The 16975-nt window shown below is 33.1% G+C and overlaps 2 protein-coding genes across 3 annotated transcripts; both read right to left on the bottom strand.

The window, feature by feature from the left end:
- Positions 1-4465: 4465 nt before the first annotated feature.
- On the bottom strand, positions 4466-11644 carry LOC136229751 (ubiquitin carboxyl-terminal hydrolase 27). 2 transcript variants are annotated; one of them, XM_066018645.1, is made up of 10 exons: positions 11294-11644; positions 10914-11040; positions 9135-9235; positions 8816-9049; positions 8466-8534; positions 8218-8346; positions 7717-7854; positions 7073-7135; positions 6648-6932; positions 4466-4873 (listed from the first exon to the last, which is right to left on the bottom strand). In XM_066018645.1, the coding sequence occupies exons 1-10, from the start codon at positions 11561-11563 to the stop codon at positions 4625-4627; spliced, it is 1665 nt and encodes a 554-aa protein (XP_065874717.1). In that variant the 5' UTR covers positions 11564-11644; the 3' UTR covers positions 4466-4624. The 2 variants fall into 2 exon arrangements, with proteins under 2 accessions (XP_065874717.1, XP_065874718.1); XM_066018646.1 differs by having other exon boundaries at positions 11326-11461.
- Positions 11645-14655: 3011 nt separating this feature from the next.
- On the bottom strand, positions 14656-15273 carry LOC136228859 (uncharacterized). The gene is made up of 2 exons (XM_066017350.1): positions 15035-15273; positions 14656-14941 (listed from the first exon to the last, which is right to left on the bottom strand). The coding sequence occupies exons 1-2, from the start codon at positions 15271-15273 to the stop codon at positions 14656-14658; spliced, it is 525 nt and encodes a 174-aa protein (XP_065873422.1).
- Between the last annotated feature and the right edge of the window lie 1702 nt (positions 15274-16975).

Genomic DNA, 16975 nt, shown 5'->3' with positions numbered 1-16975 from the left:
TTATATCTCTAATTATCTAGTTGAAGCAACCACTAATTGAATTCCATCTTTCTGATAGTGCAAATCAAAGTGACAATTTGTGCTTCTAGACATACCACAAGGCTTAGGGGCCCAAAAATCCAACATTGTTCCCTATACTTTCTAAATGTGTAATAAATTCACTTCACAACTAGCTACCCTATTATTAATTAATTGTTCCTACTCCTCCACTATATGCTTCCCTACAAATGAATCATCCTAATCAAATCAAGACAAATCACATTTTCCAATAATTCTTCTATAATTTTCATTACTACTATCACTTAATTAACATAATGCTAAATCCACCCATTAAGATTGCTTTTAAGATTACTTCTCTAAAAAAAAATTACAAAATTGGCCCAATGATAAGACTTTTTTACCTATTTAAATATATGCTACAGAACTAGACTATTTCATTACCTATTTTCCAAAAATATCATTAGTATATATATAACAAACAACACAACATACAATCTTCATCTCCAAATTTCAAGAATCAATCTAAACTCTTGTTGATTTCTAACATCATATAAGTTATTGTTTATTTTAAATACATAATAATTAATTATAATGTTAGGTTATTATACGCAGTTAGATATACTTCACTTAGGGTTCGAGTGTTCACAAATCGCCAAATGTGAACCAAATTGCTAAATTGCAAACACATTTTTATCATTTGCATTTAGTGTAAAACACGATCAAATTACAAACGAACTATCTATATATCGATTCACAAACTACAAATTGTGAACCATGAAAGTGAAGCTTATTTCGCATTGCATTGTATAAAAAATGCAATACATAACATAAATTACGATTCTCATCTCCTCTAATGCGAACTGACGTACTAAATGCGAAACTAAATTTTCAATCAATTTCACTTAATCTTTTCTATGTTTGTGTTTATGATATGATTTTTATAAGAATTTAATAATGAATTTTGTTTATTTTAGTAGAAGTATGTCCATAGAGATCGTTATTTGTTTGATCTCGTGGAATGGCCAATGGAAAAAAAATTACAAGTACCATGACATATATAGGTGGTGAATCAAAGTTCCATAAGGTTTCAAAAAAATCAAGTTGGAGAGGTTAAACGAGAGAATTTACACTTCGGTAGGTGTTGATTCAACCTCATTCAACTTACGAATGTCCATGCAAGCAAAAGTCGATCCAAACAAAGTATCTATTATAGATCGCAATGATGTACAATGCTTTCTAGACTATTGCTCGATGAATCCAACCTATATGATGCCATTATATGTTGATTTGATACACTACGTCATTTTTCCATTCACATGACACAAGTTATATGATAAATATTTGTTTTCGTGTTGTCTGAATGTTTTTCACGACACCATACTAAAGTTATGTCATTTGAATACTTATCTGAAAAGAACCTCAAAGCACATGTGGCTTTACGATGGCACACGTCTGTCATCTAAAGAAAACACGATTTTAATTGAAAAGTTACTTAATCATCAGATGCCACTTGTTATATATGGTTATCATGGTTGTTTGAAAAAAAACGACACACGAAATTAAGTTATGCGGACAACCAAAACACATCTCAAATTTAAGGCGCTCAAATGTTTGACTAACATTTCAGCTCATATATAAACAAAAACCTAGAGAGTGAATTAGGTTTCTCCTTCAGCTCGATGATCCAGGCTTCAGCTCTCCCATCCATCTCTATGGTAATTTTCTACATGTAAATCTCTGTTTATGAGATTGAAACATGAAAATGGTAAGCCATGTTTACTCTGTTCCTCGATGTATTAGGGTTTCATTGTTCCTTAATCTATATTTTCTTTATCAAACCTATAATAACCATTAGATTTATTCTTGCAGACGTGGATTTCAGTTGTTGGAATAAGGATGTATTAATTGTCAAACTTACCAATGTAAATGTTAGATTTTTCGCTTAGATACACTGGTTTACGAATTTATCCCGAGGATCCTTAACTTATTAGAATATTAAACATCGTCTCCAAAATTTCCAAAAACTCCATTACAAAAAAAAAAGAACTCTCTTATCTTCTCATCGTTGATGTTTATTCTTTATCAATGTTACTCCTTTTTCAAAAATTTCTGGATCCGCTAGTGCGTCAGTTAGTTAGTGGTGTTATTGTGTCAAAACTTGTCAGTTTTAATTACGAATTGAATAGGGTAGAGACAGAAAAGAAAAATAGAGGAAATTAGGATGGAATAGGAAGGTAAAATGTCTTTGGAAGGGTATTGAATTCAAAGACAAGAATGAGACATTGATATTGACAGTTAGAAGACCAGATTTGTTCACGTAGAATTACTACAAAATTTAGGTCTTATTCAATTGCAACCTTTGTCTAACACCTAACCCAATCTTGTTTCTATATAAAGAGATCAACTTGAAGAGAACACCCAAAAACACAATTCATCCCAATTACCTCTTAAATCATCATTCTAAGATTATCCATGGCTAAGCATCTTCTTCTTGTGGCCTTTTTCTTGTTTTGCTTTGTATCTATTGGCGCTACAGGTATATATTTCATACATATATAACTCTTTCTCAATAATTAATCTTTAAAATGAGATTTGGTTTTCTGAGTTATTGATTTTGTTTTTGCAGCAAGGAATTTGAAAGAAGTAGAGAAGAAACATGATGATGAACATCCTTCTTCCAATTCCAAAGAGCAAGTAGATTCCAATGAAGATTTAGTAGGGATGGATTACACTGCTCCTAAAAGAAAACCTCCTATTCATAACACCATGCACTAATTTTCATCTTTATTTATATATATTTTTGAGATTAGTAGCTAGCTAGCTAGGTAGGTAGGTAGGTACATAATATTTTGGAAAGGAGAAAATTAATATTAAATCAGGATGAGCAGGAGTCTGTAAATTAGGGCATGTCATTGCAAGCATTACTTATATACAGATGTGAATTGGATTGTAATAGTTTTATTAGCTTCAAATCAAATACAAAATATACACTTTTCTCTTTGCATAAATTATACATCTGATTTTCTTTCTCTTTTTTAATTTGCATAAACTATATAAAAAAAGAGAGTTGCATGGGTATTTTTGTGGTGTAATTGAACTAATTGTTCGGTTTCTGAATCAGAAAAACAGCCTAATTAACTTATACTACCAACAGCAAAGGATGAAATCAAGGTCCTTTTCCAAAACACTGTTAAACAACAGTTCACTGCCACATTCACATATTAATTAATTAATTAAAAACTGTTTCTTTTGTATGTTTTGGCCTATTCTAGTGTTCATCTCATAATTAATCAATGATGACGAGAATCTCTTTTCATCTTATAATCTTCAGTGGAATTGAATCAGGAGAAAAGCAATAGTGAAAAGTATATGTTGGATCCAACAATTTAATTAGTTAATTAATTTTATGGGTATATATGTCCAACTAGAGTGTTGCCGAGTCGAACGAGACCGAGACTAGCCTAAGCTCAGCTCGTTAATGTTTTGACCCAGCTTAATTTAAACTAAATTCATGCATAAAATTAGTAGCATATGAAACAAAAATAAAAAACGTAACTTACTCCACCTGAGTTTAATCTATTTAAAACAAAACAATTGACTGAGCTCTAAGAAGAGTAGTTGCTACTCTTACTTGTGTGGATGACAAACTCACAAGTCGCAGATGTGATGCGTATGGACGATAGATGCTAGTGTTACTTGTGTGGATGACAAAGTAAAGAGAAAATTTGAGAAGATAAAAGCTAATTATTCTTGAGGTTTGTATTTAGAACTTTGAATTCGTAATTTTCAGGCTAACCAAATGTCCAGAATAGCCGTTTAAGTGTTTTTTTTATGGGTATTGTGAGTTGTGACTAGTTGAAAGTTATAGAGTGGAACTAATTAGTATTTTTTTTTTTTTTTGTCAACAAGCATTAATTATTTTATTTTGAATTAAAAATTAATGAATTATATTATAGTAATTAAAAAAATAGAACCAATGCACGAGCTTTTGAGCCGAACTTAATGAAAGCTCAGGCTAGACTCGTTAATGTCTCGAGCCAATTCCAAACTGAGTCGAACTTAATGAAACTCACATTTAGCTCGTTAATATCTCGAGTCGATCTGGAACTGAGCCCTCTCAAATTGAGCTTTGACCAAGCTAATCTCAAATAGTTGCACTCTTATGTCCAACAATGAAATATATTTATAAGTATAGGAACGGTAACAAGTACGTAGGTATATGGGTTTATTTTGAGGTGGGGTTAATATCCTATGGATATAAAGGACACATTAATTTTATTTGTGAAATTGATGGGAGTTGACAATATAAGAAAGTGCCAAAACCAGATGATTGACAGAGGAGAATCAGATGTGATTACAGTTCATATAAGAAAGAAAAAATGCATATGTAAGTTTATGTTAGGTTGGTGATTGGACATAACTCATTTAAAATTAGCAATCATGCTAGTAATTAAGACAGTAGATAAATTTTCTGAATTTCAATTATCAACTATTTCTATTCTATGTACAAGTTTTCAGCTGTATTGGGGAAAAGAAAAGGCTGATGCTGATCCCATTCCCAGCCATTTTTCATATTCATTTTTTGGGTCCAAATACAAAGCAACAGATGTAGTTCAAGGTTATACTATACTATTCGCTCATAGAAGAGCAAGCTAGCTTCTGCACCAAGAACATCCTCCTCTGACACACTGTTTACGTTCGAGTCCGATATACAAAACCACTGGGAACTGAGGGACGGCTTCAGATTTTCACCATTACATTCCTTGAGTGATTCAGATCTCACACTTCTGTAAACAGTGTAATGCCCACCTCCCACCCTTCCAAAGTGCTCCACAACTGAAACAAGACTGTATAACAGAGGTTCCGAAGGACCCTGCGAAACACAAACACCTCGTCTACAGATACAAACAACCTCAAAGAGGAGCAATTAGAAACATTGGCATCTATTCAGTCATCATCATCATCAGACACAAGATGCATTTTTTATATCTTATACAATTTCAACTGGATTTGAAGTCTCAGTACAATTGAATATCAAAACAGACAAAGGCTTCGACTTCCAAACTCCCAGTAACATTTCCATTATTTTCTTTGACAGGCAACTTCAACTTTTTATGACATCCATTGTTATAGCAAGAATCCACAACCAAATAAATATCTGATGCTTCCACAAATATTTGGAATTTCACAGTCAAACTTGGAAAAAACTGTTCATGTAATTCAGTCAGAATTATTCTGAATCATGTTAAATAGACTGTTGTGCGTCTAAAATTAAATCCCACGGTTCTTTTGATGCATGTGTTTAAGTAGGCAAGTACACTAGAAAGACTATATAAGCATCATTAGCAGCGAATTGGCAGTTTTCAGGTAAGCAAGAGAGACATTTAAATTTTAAATGTGTAACGTAAGATGACCAATCATGTGCTAGTTTGATAGGTAACTAGAACAGCTAGTTACTTCAATTTTATTACTATTCTCAATTTGTTCTAGTTTTGTCATTTAATAATTATTTCAAATATAAGGCTGTCATGCCAAATTCCAATCAATCCCCTGAAAGTATGAACCAACAAAATCCTGCGTGGCTGCCACATGAATTGGATATCCTAACCTATGATATATGACCCGATGAAAATCCAGCTTGAGTGACTAAATCAATGAACTAAAGTAAAATGTAACCAAACCAGAACAGATAAAAGAAATCAATGATCAAACCAAATTTGAATACTAAGTTAAGAAACAAATTTTCTAATTTAACAATTAAAGTTGAGTCATTTTCTTTTTCAATTGAGATCTACATCCTGTGACTGTCCTAACAATCAAGAAGAACAATTTTGGATGTCATGAGGAAAACCTTATGGCAGTAGGCAGGAGGTATAAATGATAGATGAAGACTTAGCATCTTAGAAGAACACAGTGAGCTGAAATTGAAAGATTTATATTATCTGCAGCAGTTCAATAGAGAACTTTTGCCTTGGTTCTATCCCTGATTCTAGTTGAAAGATTACGTGTATAAAACAAATTGCAATCTGCATGTGCTTCTGTCTAGAACAACAGATAACTAATTAAAATATGGCAAACTAGTATGTCAGAACTTGAAGTTCTGGCGTCAGATTAGAAAGGAATAGAAGAAGAGAATTAGAGAGAGAAGAGAGAAGAATGAGGGAAAAGGGAATTTTGCAGAATCTAGGAAGAAGGAAGAAAATAACTTCATTAATCTTTTCATAACCAAAAGATACGTGCTCCTCCTCTATACAGAGGATGGACAAAAACAGTTACAGAAACTGCCAACAACTCCACTACTACCACTGCTGCATATAACTGTCCTAGCCTTTAGGGAAAAGAAATAATACAGGAAATAGGAAATAACAACTATTTTGACAGAATAAACTAATTCCAGGACTAATTATCTGAATCAGTCCTTCAACTTCTTAACTCGATACTGGTATGTGACATAGTACTTGGATTCAGACCATTACATTGCTGATCAACTAGTTCATCTAATTGAGACGGTTACTAATTCTATTATGTAGGACAGGATCAGATCACATACATGGTGTATGCAGTTATATATATACACACAGCTAGACAGATTGAAAAAGTTTCTGTATCAAAGAAAGCACAAGCATACCAGCAACAGTTCAGCTTACCTCATCATTAGCTTCCAACCTCACATCTGTGTGCAGGGCATCCGAATATCCTATAAAATCGCACAAACTGGATTTTCCAAGGATGGTTTCCATATGTTCAATATTCCTCTTGTTTGCTGCTAAGACCATTGAGTAAGTACTCTGCCCATAGATAGACTTCAGCATTCTTGTGTCAGATTGGACATTAAAATAGTCGAATGAAGAGCTTGGCTTTTGACTTTGACATTGCAGCTTTTCCAATGTGAATGGAAGCATGTTTAAAATCAAGGGAAATCTGACATGACCCTACAGCATCAGTAGAGCAATATGCTGAAAATCTGGTTGCAACAATTTAAGCAAAAAAATACATAGAAAGTGCAATATCTTCTGAAACAAAATGAGAAAATTTCTACATAGGAAAAAGCCAAGGAGGGAAACTTTAATACCTGAAGTTTGACTGGTTCTCCAAAATGATTTATTGAAGCACGTTGTAAATGAATGCATAAGATCTGCAAGTGCATGACGACACAAATTATTTGTCCAGCAGTTGCAGTAAATTCTACAAAATTCGAATGTTCATTACAAATACAAAAAGTGGCAACTTAATTAAAAAGAAGAAAAGCTTGGGCAAGACATCCAATTTACATGCAGCAAAAGTTTTTTTTTTTTTTTTTTTTTTTTTTCAGGGCAACCCTATTCTCGCAAACAGCTGAAAAATGTTGAAATGCAGGGGCTGGCTTCTGAAAACTATTATTAACCATAGATTACATCATGCTTTTCCGGGTAGCCATCTCATAGTCCAACTAAGCAATTCTTATTCTTTAGTTGGGTTGGGAGCATGAATTTCATTATTATCTGAAACCCCACCCACCAATAGATGTTATATCAAAACATGTAAAATACTTCAACTGAGCCACCAGATTTTTCAGTTAGCATATTCCTAAAAGCAATCAAATCTAACAGTTCCGTATGTCATTACTGATGCAAGCATTACGTCAAACCCCATATTCACCTTCTATGTAGTACCTGTACATCAATTCCAGAGTACTTTATGTTCTGTCATAAGAAGCATATAGATAAGAGTTCTTACCTTTGGACAGCGAGCAACAGTTAGCTGTTTTAGGGTGCATACAAAATTATTTGACCATGGCAGACGTTCCAGATGAGGAAGACTATGGCAGGTACAAGAATCTTGCATAGAACACGTTCTAAGTGTTTCAATCTCTGTCTAAAGCACATAGTGAAAAAAACAATATCAGTCTGTAACACTAACATACATATCACACAAATATTTCAAACACAAAGATCAGAAAAACTGAAGCAGCAAACTAAGGCCCAAGTGAAGGGACAGCAGGTTCATCAAAATAATAAATAAACGATGATGAATAAAGGATCAGAAATTGAAAAACCAGACCAAGTACAGTATTAAATTTGGCCAAGTTAGCTGAAAAATATAAGAGAAGATGAATTAATGGAGAAGAAGAAATCAAGAAAGGCATATTGAGGTCTTCTCGCATGCACCAAACCTGTTGCATGGGCGCCAGCAGGCTGACTCTCAACAGTTAAGAATAAAATAAAATTGAAGGATCACCTCTTTTGCTCCTTGTAAGGATAAAAACTTTATTGCAGCAATGTGCCAACAGTTGCTGCAGTTATAATTCTCAACTTGATCAGCACTAACGAACCGCTTCAAACAATCCTCCAGAGTGCATCCCACCATCTAGCGTCATGTTTCAAAATTTAAAACCTTAGGCACTTGTTACAGAAAAGAAGAAAAAACAAAAAACCATACTATACAACATGAACAATACAACATATCGAACCCTTTGCTTAACATACAATTGTACCGCTATTTTCAAGCACCGGCAAAAGTGGCAAACTGTGAAAGAATTGGAAATTCAATGAAATCTGCCCAAAAAAAAGTGCAATTAAACGTCACAAGGCATAAGATAGAAAGGGAAAAAAAGAAGCCAAGCATACACCTAGAAAAGTTATTGTAGGAGAAAAACTCTATTCCCCATGGGTTTATATGCTACCCAACCCATATCCATGCAAAGTATTTACCAAGCATAGTAACTTTCTTGTGCTAATACAGTTTCAAATACTTATACAAGGATAAAGGAAGGGGGGAAAGTAAAACACATTACAAAAGTTGCAAACAAAAATTGTTCAATGGACATAGCACAAACCTGAGATGAACAAGTTTGGCAAGTTAACCTGCTACTAAGAACCCCATTAAATGGTCCTAGGAACCATTGCTGCCACCTTTCTTGTTCATTCATGAATTCCATCCTCTTTGGAGCAAGAACCCTAAAATTGGAAGAAGAAAAAGCATCTGCTAGAGAACTCTGATTTGGAGTATAAGAATCTGAAAACTCCTCTCTTAAAGATGATAATAGATGAAGAAATGCTTCTTCAGCATCCTAAATACAGACAGGCAGACATCATGAATCAGTTACTCGTACATAATTTGCAAGTCTATATATAATTTTGAAGATGCAATCTGACCTGTTGACTAGTTAAACTGAAATTTTGAATAGAATCAGCCATTGCAAGCATCACTTTCCGTGGACTCACTACATTTCTCCTTTCACCAAATGCAGATAACTCTGCAGAAATGAAGCAGTCACTAAAACTAGTGCAACAATAAAGCCAAATATAACCACAATCTAGAGAATATTACAATATACTAAAGGAGAAACATCTAAAGCTGATGTATCATCTCCAGAAGCATCTAAGGCTGACGTACAACTACTTATATGAGGTCTATCCAACCATTGTAATCACCATTATGAAATCAATGAATATTCTATTTCATCCTTTCCCTCTCTTTTCTCTCCTTATTCTCCTTCTTCCTCGCCTCTCTTCTCTAATTCTCTGTGATTCTCTTCCTATTTCTATGTTTCTCTCTTCTTCCTCATTCTTATCTTCCCTGTATTCTATTTCTGCCTTGACCTTGTATTGCCAGGAATCCTGATCCTGACAGATAGGTATAAATTATTAGGTTGGATGGAAAGCATTTGTATTCTAATAAAAAATGAAATTCTAACTCAGTTTTGTTGTAAAATAGTCATTTATGATATTTCATTGTTCTTTTTAACAGGTGTAGTTTAGTCTACAACTAGGGCTGTAAATGAACAGAGCCGCTCATGAGCGGCTCGGTGATCGGCTCGATAAAAGCTCGGCTCGACTCGGCTCGATTTGTAAACGAGCCGCTCGTGAACACGATTTACTGGCTCGGTTCGTAAACGAGACAAGCTTGAGCAGGCCAAAGCTCGGCTCGAAAGCTCGCGAGCGGGCTCGATTAGAACATTTATGAACAAATTTTAGTTTTGTAGAAAACTATATAGCTTTGTGTTAGTTCACAAATTTCTAAACTTAATATTATTTCATTTGCTATTAGATGAGTTCGTTCACAAACATAATAAATGAGTAATAGACGAACTATTTGTAAGCATCTTGTTTATTTATTCACGAACTTTGCTTGTGAGCTTGTTTATGTACACAATTGAAGAGTTATTTGCGAGTAAACTTCACAAATATAATTAACAATTTACTCACAAACAATTCATGGTTAGATAATTTTCTTAATGAACCAAGTCCAAAAGAGGATTTTGGGCTCGAAGCTCGACTCAAGCTCGTTGAGCAAGCCAAAGCTCGGCTCGGGCTCGGCTCGGTAATTTTATAGCAAGCTCGGTTCTGGCTCGAGCTCGTTAATTTTATAGCGAACAGAGCTTGAACAGGCCAAAGCTCGGCTCGGCTCGATTACAGCCCTATCTACAACTGTTGGAGAAGGAACAGGTGTTCTATTTTATTGGGTTTGGTAATCTAATTTTCTACTCTTTCTTTTCTTAGGCGTCACCTCGGATTCATTTATCTCCACTTTGCTGTTGTGTATTTCTTTTTGTTGCTTTGGCTTTGTTGGATCACTGAGATTTTTGATCTGCTTTCAATGTTCTTTCTTTTACACTATATCAGTGTCAATGCGCAATCCACAGGTTTAAAAGGAATCAGTTGCACAGAGGAGAGACAATTGGAGCTACTTTAATGTCCGGGATGAAATTTTTAAGTCTTTTTTCAATCACACGTTTCTTCATTCAAGTAGGCCTACAATACTTTATGTGTACACAAAGAAAATAATAATAATAAGGGGAGGGAACTATAAAAAATAATATATAGTACATCTCAAGTTATACGCTATACATACCAAATAAACATGTACAAACCTAACACTCAGACTCTCAACTTTCTCCATCACAATTTGAACAGGAAGTAATTTGTGCATACCTTCTAATAAAGCATCCAAAGCAACTGTAAGCTGCAAACTTTCAGTCCACTCTTCATTGGTTGATAATTCACGTTCCTTTATAACATTTTGAAGAAAAGGTTGGAAATATGAACAGCTAGCCAGAGCCTGCTAATTCAAAATCAAATAAGATCATAACAGTTTCTCCAATAAAGAGTAGGAAAACCCTCCAATTTTAAAATTGCTATAAGGAAATAGTAAAACAAGTTTTGGCTAAATTTGTAATAATGTTCAATCAGAAAAATAAAAAGGCTGGGCATTCCAAAATTTTGTATTCCTGTTACATTATCGCATTAAACTAAGAGTAGTAATTGGAAATGCAAAGTATATAAAATAGCCAGTAGCTAAAGAGTAATCGTACCTGTAAAATGACATTTAAAAAGCAATTATTACCATGATTTTGCAAACCAGGAACTAAGTAACGCTTCTCGAAACGATATTGTTTAGAGGAGAAACAAGATAAGCGAGTTAGATTCCCAAAGTTACGATCTTTTATTAAAGCCAAAACAAAACCAGCAACCCCGATAACACCAGCTACCGATATGTGAAACCCAGAAGCCGAAACCCACTTCCCACCGTGCTTGAGATTGCAGAGTATTGTGTTTATTGATTTATCTACTTCGATTTTCATGGGAGAAATAATTTTCGGAAGACAAAGCAGCCCAAAAGAATGAACAAAAGAGGCTCGAAGGACTAGAATCCCATTTTTATAACATAAATAAAATAAAACGCTTCATTTATCGGGTGTTATTCTGATATGGTTGCATTAAAATCAAGTGGTTATTTCGATGCGTAAATCATTTAAAAGGTGAAACAGCTCCAAGAATAGGGATGACAACGGGTAGGGTATGCACGAGTAGTGTCAATCCTAAATTCTTATCCGTTTATTTTTTAATTACTCGTACTCATCACATTATCCTAACGGGTATATGTTTTACATCTCATACTCGTCCCATTTAATTCACGGGTACCCGCGGGTATCCTTACCCGTTAAAAATCAATAAATAAAACAAAAAATATTACAAATTTAACAAAGTACAAATTTAATAAATCATCCATCTAAAAATTAAACGAATAGAACCTTAATCAATAAAAATAAATTAGCTTAGTGGTATCACTTAATGGTCAAAAAACGAAAGGTTGGTGTTCAAATCTCACATCTTACATCTAAAACACAATAATATTTGGGTAATGGTTTTGATCTCATACCCGTCTCATACCGTTTTATACAAGGTACGGGTAGTCCCATTAGGGTCGGGTAGTACCGGGTACCCACGGATAGAGTACCCGTTGTCATCCCTATCTAAGAACAGTTCTAAATAAATTTTCTTTTATTTATTGTTGGCAAATAATGAAAGACTAATTTAAATAGATTGTTTTAAAAACATACTAATGATGATTCTTCGAAGAGATTGAAGTTTGCTGACTCACGACAATACAATTCAGCAAGTGAAAGTGGCAACGATGTACAATCATTTTCTGAACATCCAATAGGGCAAAATGCGGCTAAAAGAGCACCGAAAGGAAAAAAAATGACCGACTCTTCTCAAAATATTAACGAGGAATTCTATAAAGATTTACAATTGCAAAAAGTTGAACCATCATTTCCTCATTCACAACCTACCTTATTTCTCTTCCACACATCTATTCTACCCCTAAAGTTTGCTTCCACTGCCTCTTCCAAGAAATTCTGATCTCCCCAATTTCATCTCCTTAATTTGTTAGTTATACTTTTGCAATTTTCTTGGATTTAAGGAATGTTTCTGCTTAAAACCTTTTCATTTAATGCTGGTTTGTCGACGCTTGTTTAACGATCTGTAGTCCTACGAAACTAGATCAGAGAACAGTATGTTCTACAGTTAAGCAAGGAGGCAGCGAACCTTGACTGTTTGAGTTGCAGATGCACATGGATCTATTAGTTCTTATCACTATTCATCTATCTTCATTCCTGCTATAATAGATCGAAAAAAAAGTTTGTTTCCCAATTCAGAAAATGGTGTTAGAGCTTGCATATATGAGTTTTAGTTTATGCATGTTTATCGATATGAATTCCTGCGAAAATAGACCGAAAACGGGTTGTTCTACAATTACAAGGTCGGCGGCAGATCTTGATTGTCTGAGTTACAGGTGCGCATGGATTTGTTGCAAAAAGACCTTGCATATTTGAGTTTTAGTTTGGTACATGTCTATTATTTTTTCTCCATATGATTTTTGTTTCATTCGATGTTTTTTTATTACAACTATAAGCATTTTTTTATGTTTCATTTCTAACAAAGTCAAAAGTTATAGTTGTTGTTCAAGTGAACCATGACCTCTAAAAACATTTGATACACCATGGATTGCATTGATTGACCAATCTGTTTCTATTGACCAATTGGCTTATTTCTTTTGTTGAAACAATCTATCTATATTATATATAATAGCGGAAGTAGAGAGAATTTACAAGAAATGTTTTAGAGCATTTTTTGCTTAGTTGGCATCGTAGGAACAAAAAGAATAAATGAACTTTTTAAAAATAAAAATAAAATAAATGAGTTAATGATCTTTTATTATTTCTATATCATAAGTACTATATTAACACATTATTTATCGTCAATTATTAGCGCATTAATTAAAGTAATAAAAGAAAGCATGAGTTATAAGAAGATAAAAAAACTCTGAGCGGAGGAAATCCAAAAGTCACAAATAAACCTATATATAAAGCATGATATATAGTATTCCATCATTGTATTCATTGGCCACCGAAAATCAAAGATGTCCTTTTAATTTTGATTGTGTATTAGTTTTGTCCTTAATCTTATAATTTTGTTCTTACTTCAAATAATATAGTCTTATAATGTTGTTCTTACTTCATTAAGAGATTCTGATTTATTTAAAAGCGGTTTCCATTGATAAAGTGTATTAATAGCATTTTTTCAAGAATTGGGAGAATTTAGACTTTGATATCTCCAATTGAAGAAATCGGATTGAAATAGAAGAGGCATGGACAACTCAAATCGGAAAAGGCAATGTGTTAGAAATTACAGGAAATCGTTATGTTTCCGAAGGTAATTATTCGATTTTTCTTTCATATGTAGTAATTATTTTGTTCCCAATTGTGTTGGTCCACACCCCTCGCTGCCTTATCTATGTTTTTAATTTGTCTTTTTTTTTCAAAATGACTAAATAAAAATTTGTATATTTTTATTCTTTTTTAGTTTAAGTTGCTAGGTATAATCGTTTCGATTGTTAATTCTAACTAAAATATGTATTTTCAGCTTTATATGAACTCAATTGTTAGGTTTAATTGGGGATAAATTTCACTCGTGGTGTACAAACTTTACCCTAAATCACACTTTGGTGTACAGACTTCATTTTATCACACTAATATATACGTACTTAGGGGTGACCTCTCACTATGGTATACAGCCGATGAAAATGACCGGTTAACGCTCAGTCAACGTGCCACCTCAACTTTGACCGGTCAAAAAGTCAAAAAAATCTAACCACTAATTTAAAATTACAAATATACTCTCTTTTTCTTTCTTCTTCCTTTCCCTTCCCCTTTTCCTCTCCCTTTCTCTCACTAACTCTCTCTCTAATTTTCTCTCTCTGTCTGTCTCCAATGGATCTTCGTTGTTTGCCGACTCACGAAGAACTGATTTTAAAATCAAAAGATTTCCGATTGTTGAAGCTTTAGTCGTTCTTAGCTTCATTGAACTGTGAGATTGACTAATCTCTCCCTCATCTCCTAATTGATATAGTCAATGAAGCAGCGGCACCAAGAACAATTACAATTACATGTACATGATGACGGCAAATAGGAAGAACAATTACACAGACAGGAAGATCCGCCGCAACACGACTTATAATTACAGCATAATATCGAGAAACAAGAACAGCAACCGAGGCAATCAAACCAGCTTTTCCAGCTTCCTTTTGGATCAGGGTCAGGTAAAGGTTGTTGTATTTCATTTTGAATTGATGAGCTATCTTTCGCATCCCTAGCTTTTGTCTCTCATCTTCCAATCTGTGCTAGAAAATTGCAAATGGTGAGATCTTCATTTTATAAGATTCATATATGTATCAATTGTTTGAACTAATTTGAATTTGAATTGCTTACACTTGAAATGCAAAAGAACTCGTGCTTTTTACACTTTCTTCTGAATTTTTGGTAATTTTTGCTGATGGAATTTTACCAGTTGGCTCTTCAACTCTGAATGATAGATCAAGATCTGGTTGCTGTTTTGAATCCCTTTCACCAGTAAGAGCATTGGAGGAAAGATTGAGCCTTTCAAGGTTTTCAAGGATTGAAATAGATATGGGTATTCTTCCTTTAAGCTCATTACCGGAAAAATCCATATGGGTAAGATTAAGAGGCAGATGTTTTGGTATATATCCAGTGACATTAGCATTAGAGATAGTAGCAGACTTGAGATCATAATGAGAGAAATAAGATGGAGAGAGTTAGTGAGAGAAAGGGAGAGGAAAAAGGGAAAGGGAAAAGGAAAGGAAGAAGTAGGAAGAATGAAGAAAGTAGAAAGGGTATAATCGTAATTTTATATTAGTGTTGAATATTTTTTACTTTTTGACCGGTCAAAGCTGAGGTGGCATGTTGACTGAGCGTTGACCAGTCATTTTAACCGGCCATATACTATAGTGGGAGGTCACACCTAAGTACGTATATATTAGTGTGACAAAATGAAGTCTGTACACCAAAGTGTGATTTAGGGTAAAGTTTGTATACCACGAGTGACATTTACCCGTTTAATTGGAGTTATATTAATTTTCCAAATTCAGAACCTGGTGAAGTCCACTGATTTTTTAAATCTCGATTTATCTAACTCATATGGATTGAATTTTTTATTTTTATGTATTTTTGGTACGAACATGTATAAAATTTCACAAAATAGTTGTTTATTGAAGTTTGAGACACATTGAAGAAAATAATTAGAGAGGTATTGAAACATTATACTTACAATGAAATTTATTTCAATTATAAATCATGTTTTGTCATGATTGTCATTCTATGTTTCTTTGTCAGTTTCAGCGATAGATTCTATATCTATATTATATATAATAATAATAATAGAAGCAAGGAGAAATTAATTAGGAGAGTTTTAGAGGCCTTTTTAATTAATTGTCAAAATAATAATAAAGGAAAATTATAAAAATTATATCTAACCTAATATATATCTAATAAATATAATAAAATAACTTACAAAATATTCCAATGAAAAAAATTATATGGCAATAAAAAATATGTAAGAATACGTTCAAATTCTATTCATTTAACTTTAATAAATAATATTAAAACCAATATTACTAAAAAATATATATATTTATATTTAATAGATATAATAAAATAACTTATAAAATATCACAATAAAAAATTAAATAACAACAAAAAAAAATATGTAAGGATCAATTCAAATTTCTTTTATTTAACTTTAATAAATAACATTAAAACCAATGTAATCGAAATTTTTTTTATAACGCATTGACAAAAAAAAATATGTAAGATTCATTCAAATTTGTGGGTTTGTCAGTTCTTGGGTCATGGGTGATCCCGCTCAAGCTCTGTCTCGTCCCAATTTTTATCAAAAACAAAAAAAAAATATTCAAATTCCATTCATTTAACTTTAATAAATAATATTAAAAGTAATTGAAAAAAAATTATATTTATATTTAATAGATATAATAAAATAACTTACAAAATATCCCAATGAAAACAAATTATATGACCAGTGGCAGATCCAGGATTTGATGGGGGGGGCAAAACTCTACGTAAAAGAATTTTAGACAAAAAAAATGTAAAATTGCTCAATTTTTGGTGACGAAAAATTCAAAATCGTTCAATTATCATGCATTATTTTCATGATTTTAAAAAAAATATAAATTTTAATGTTTCCGACTCGTAATCATCCATTTTCGGGATTCTCGGATTGTTACGCATCAAATATCCCTAATGTTTTGGGTCAGGAGCAATTTTACCCTTAACATCTAAAATAGTGCAAGTTTACCCCTAATGTTTGTAGCCAAGAGCAATTCTAAAAAAGGATAT

The sequence above is a fragment of the Euphorbia lathyris genome, chromosome 5 (assembly GCF_963576675.1).
Source record: "Euphorbia lathyris chromosome 5, ddEupLath1.1, whole genome shotgun sequence".
NCBI classification, from domain to species: Eukaryota; Viridiplantae; Streptophyta; class Magnoliopsida; order Malpighiales; family Euphorbiaceae; genus Euphorbia; species Euphorbia lathyris.
This window is presented reverse-complemented; position numbering and strand designations above follow the sequence as displayed.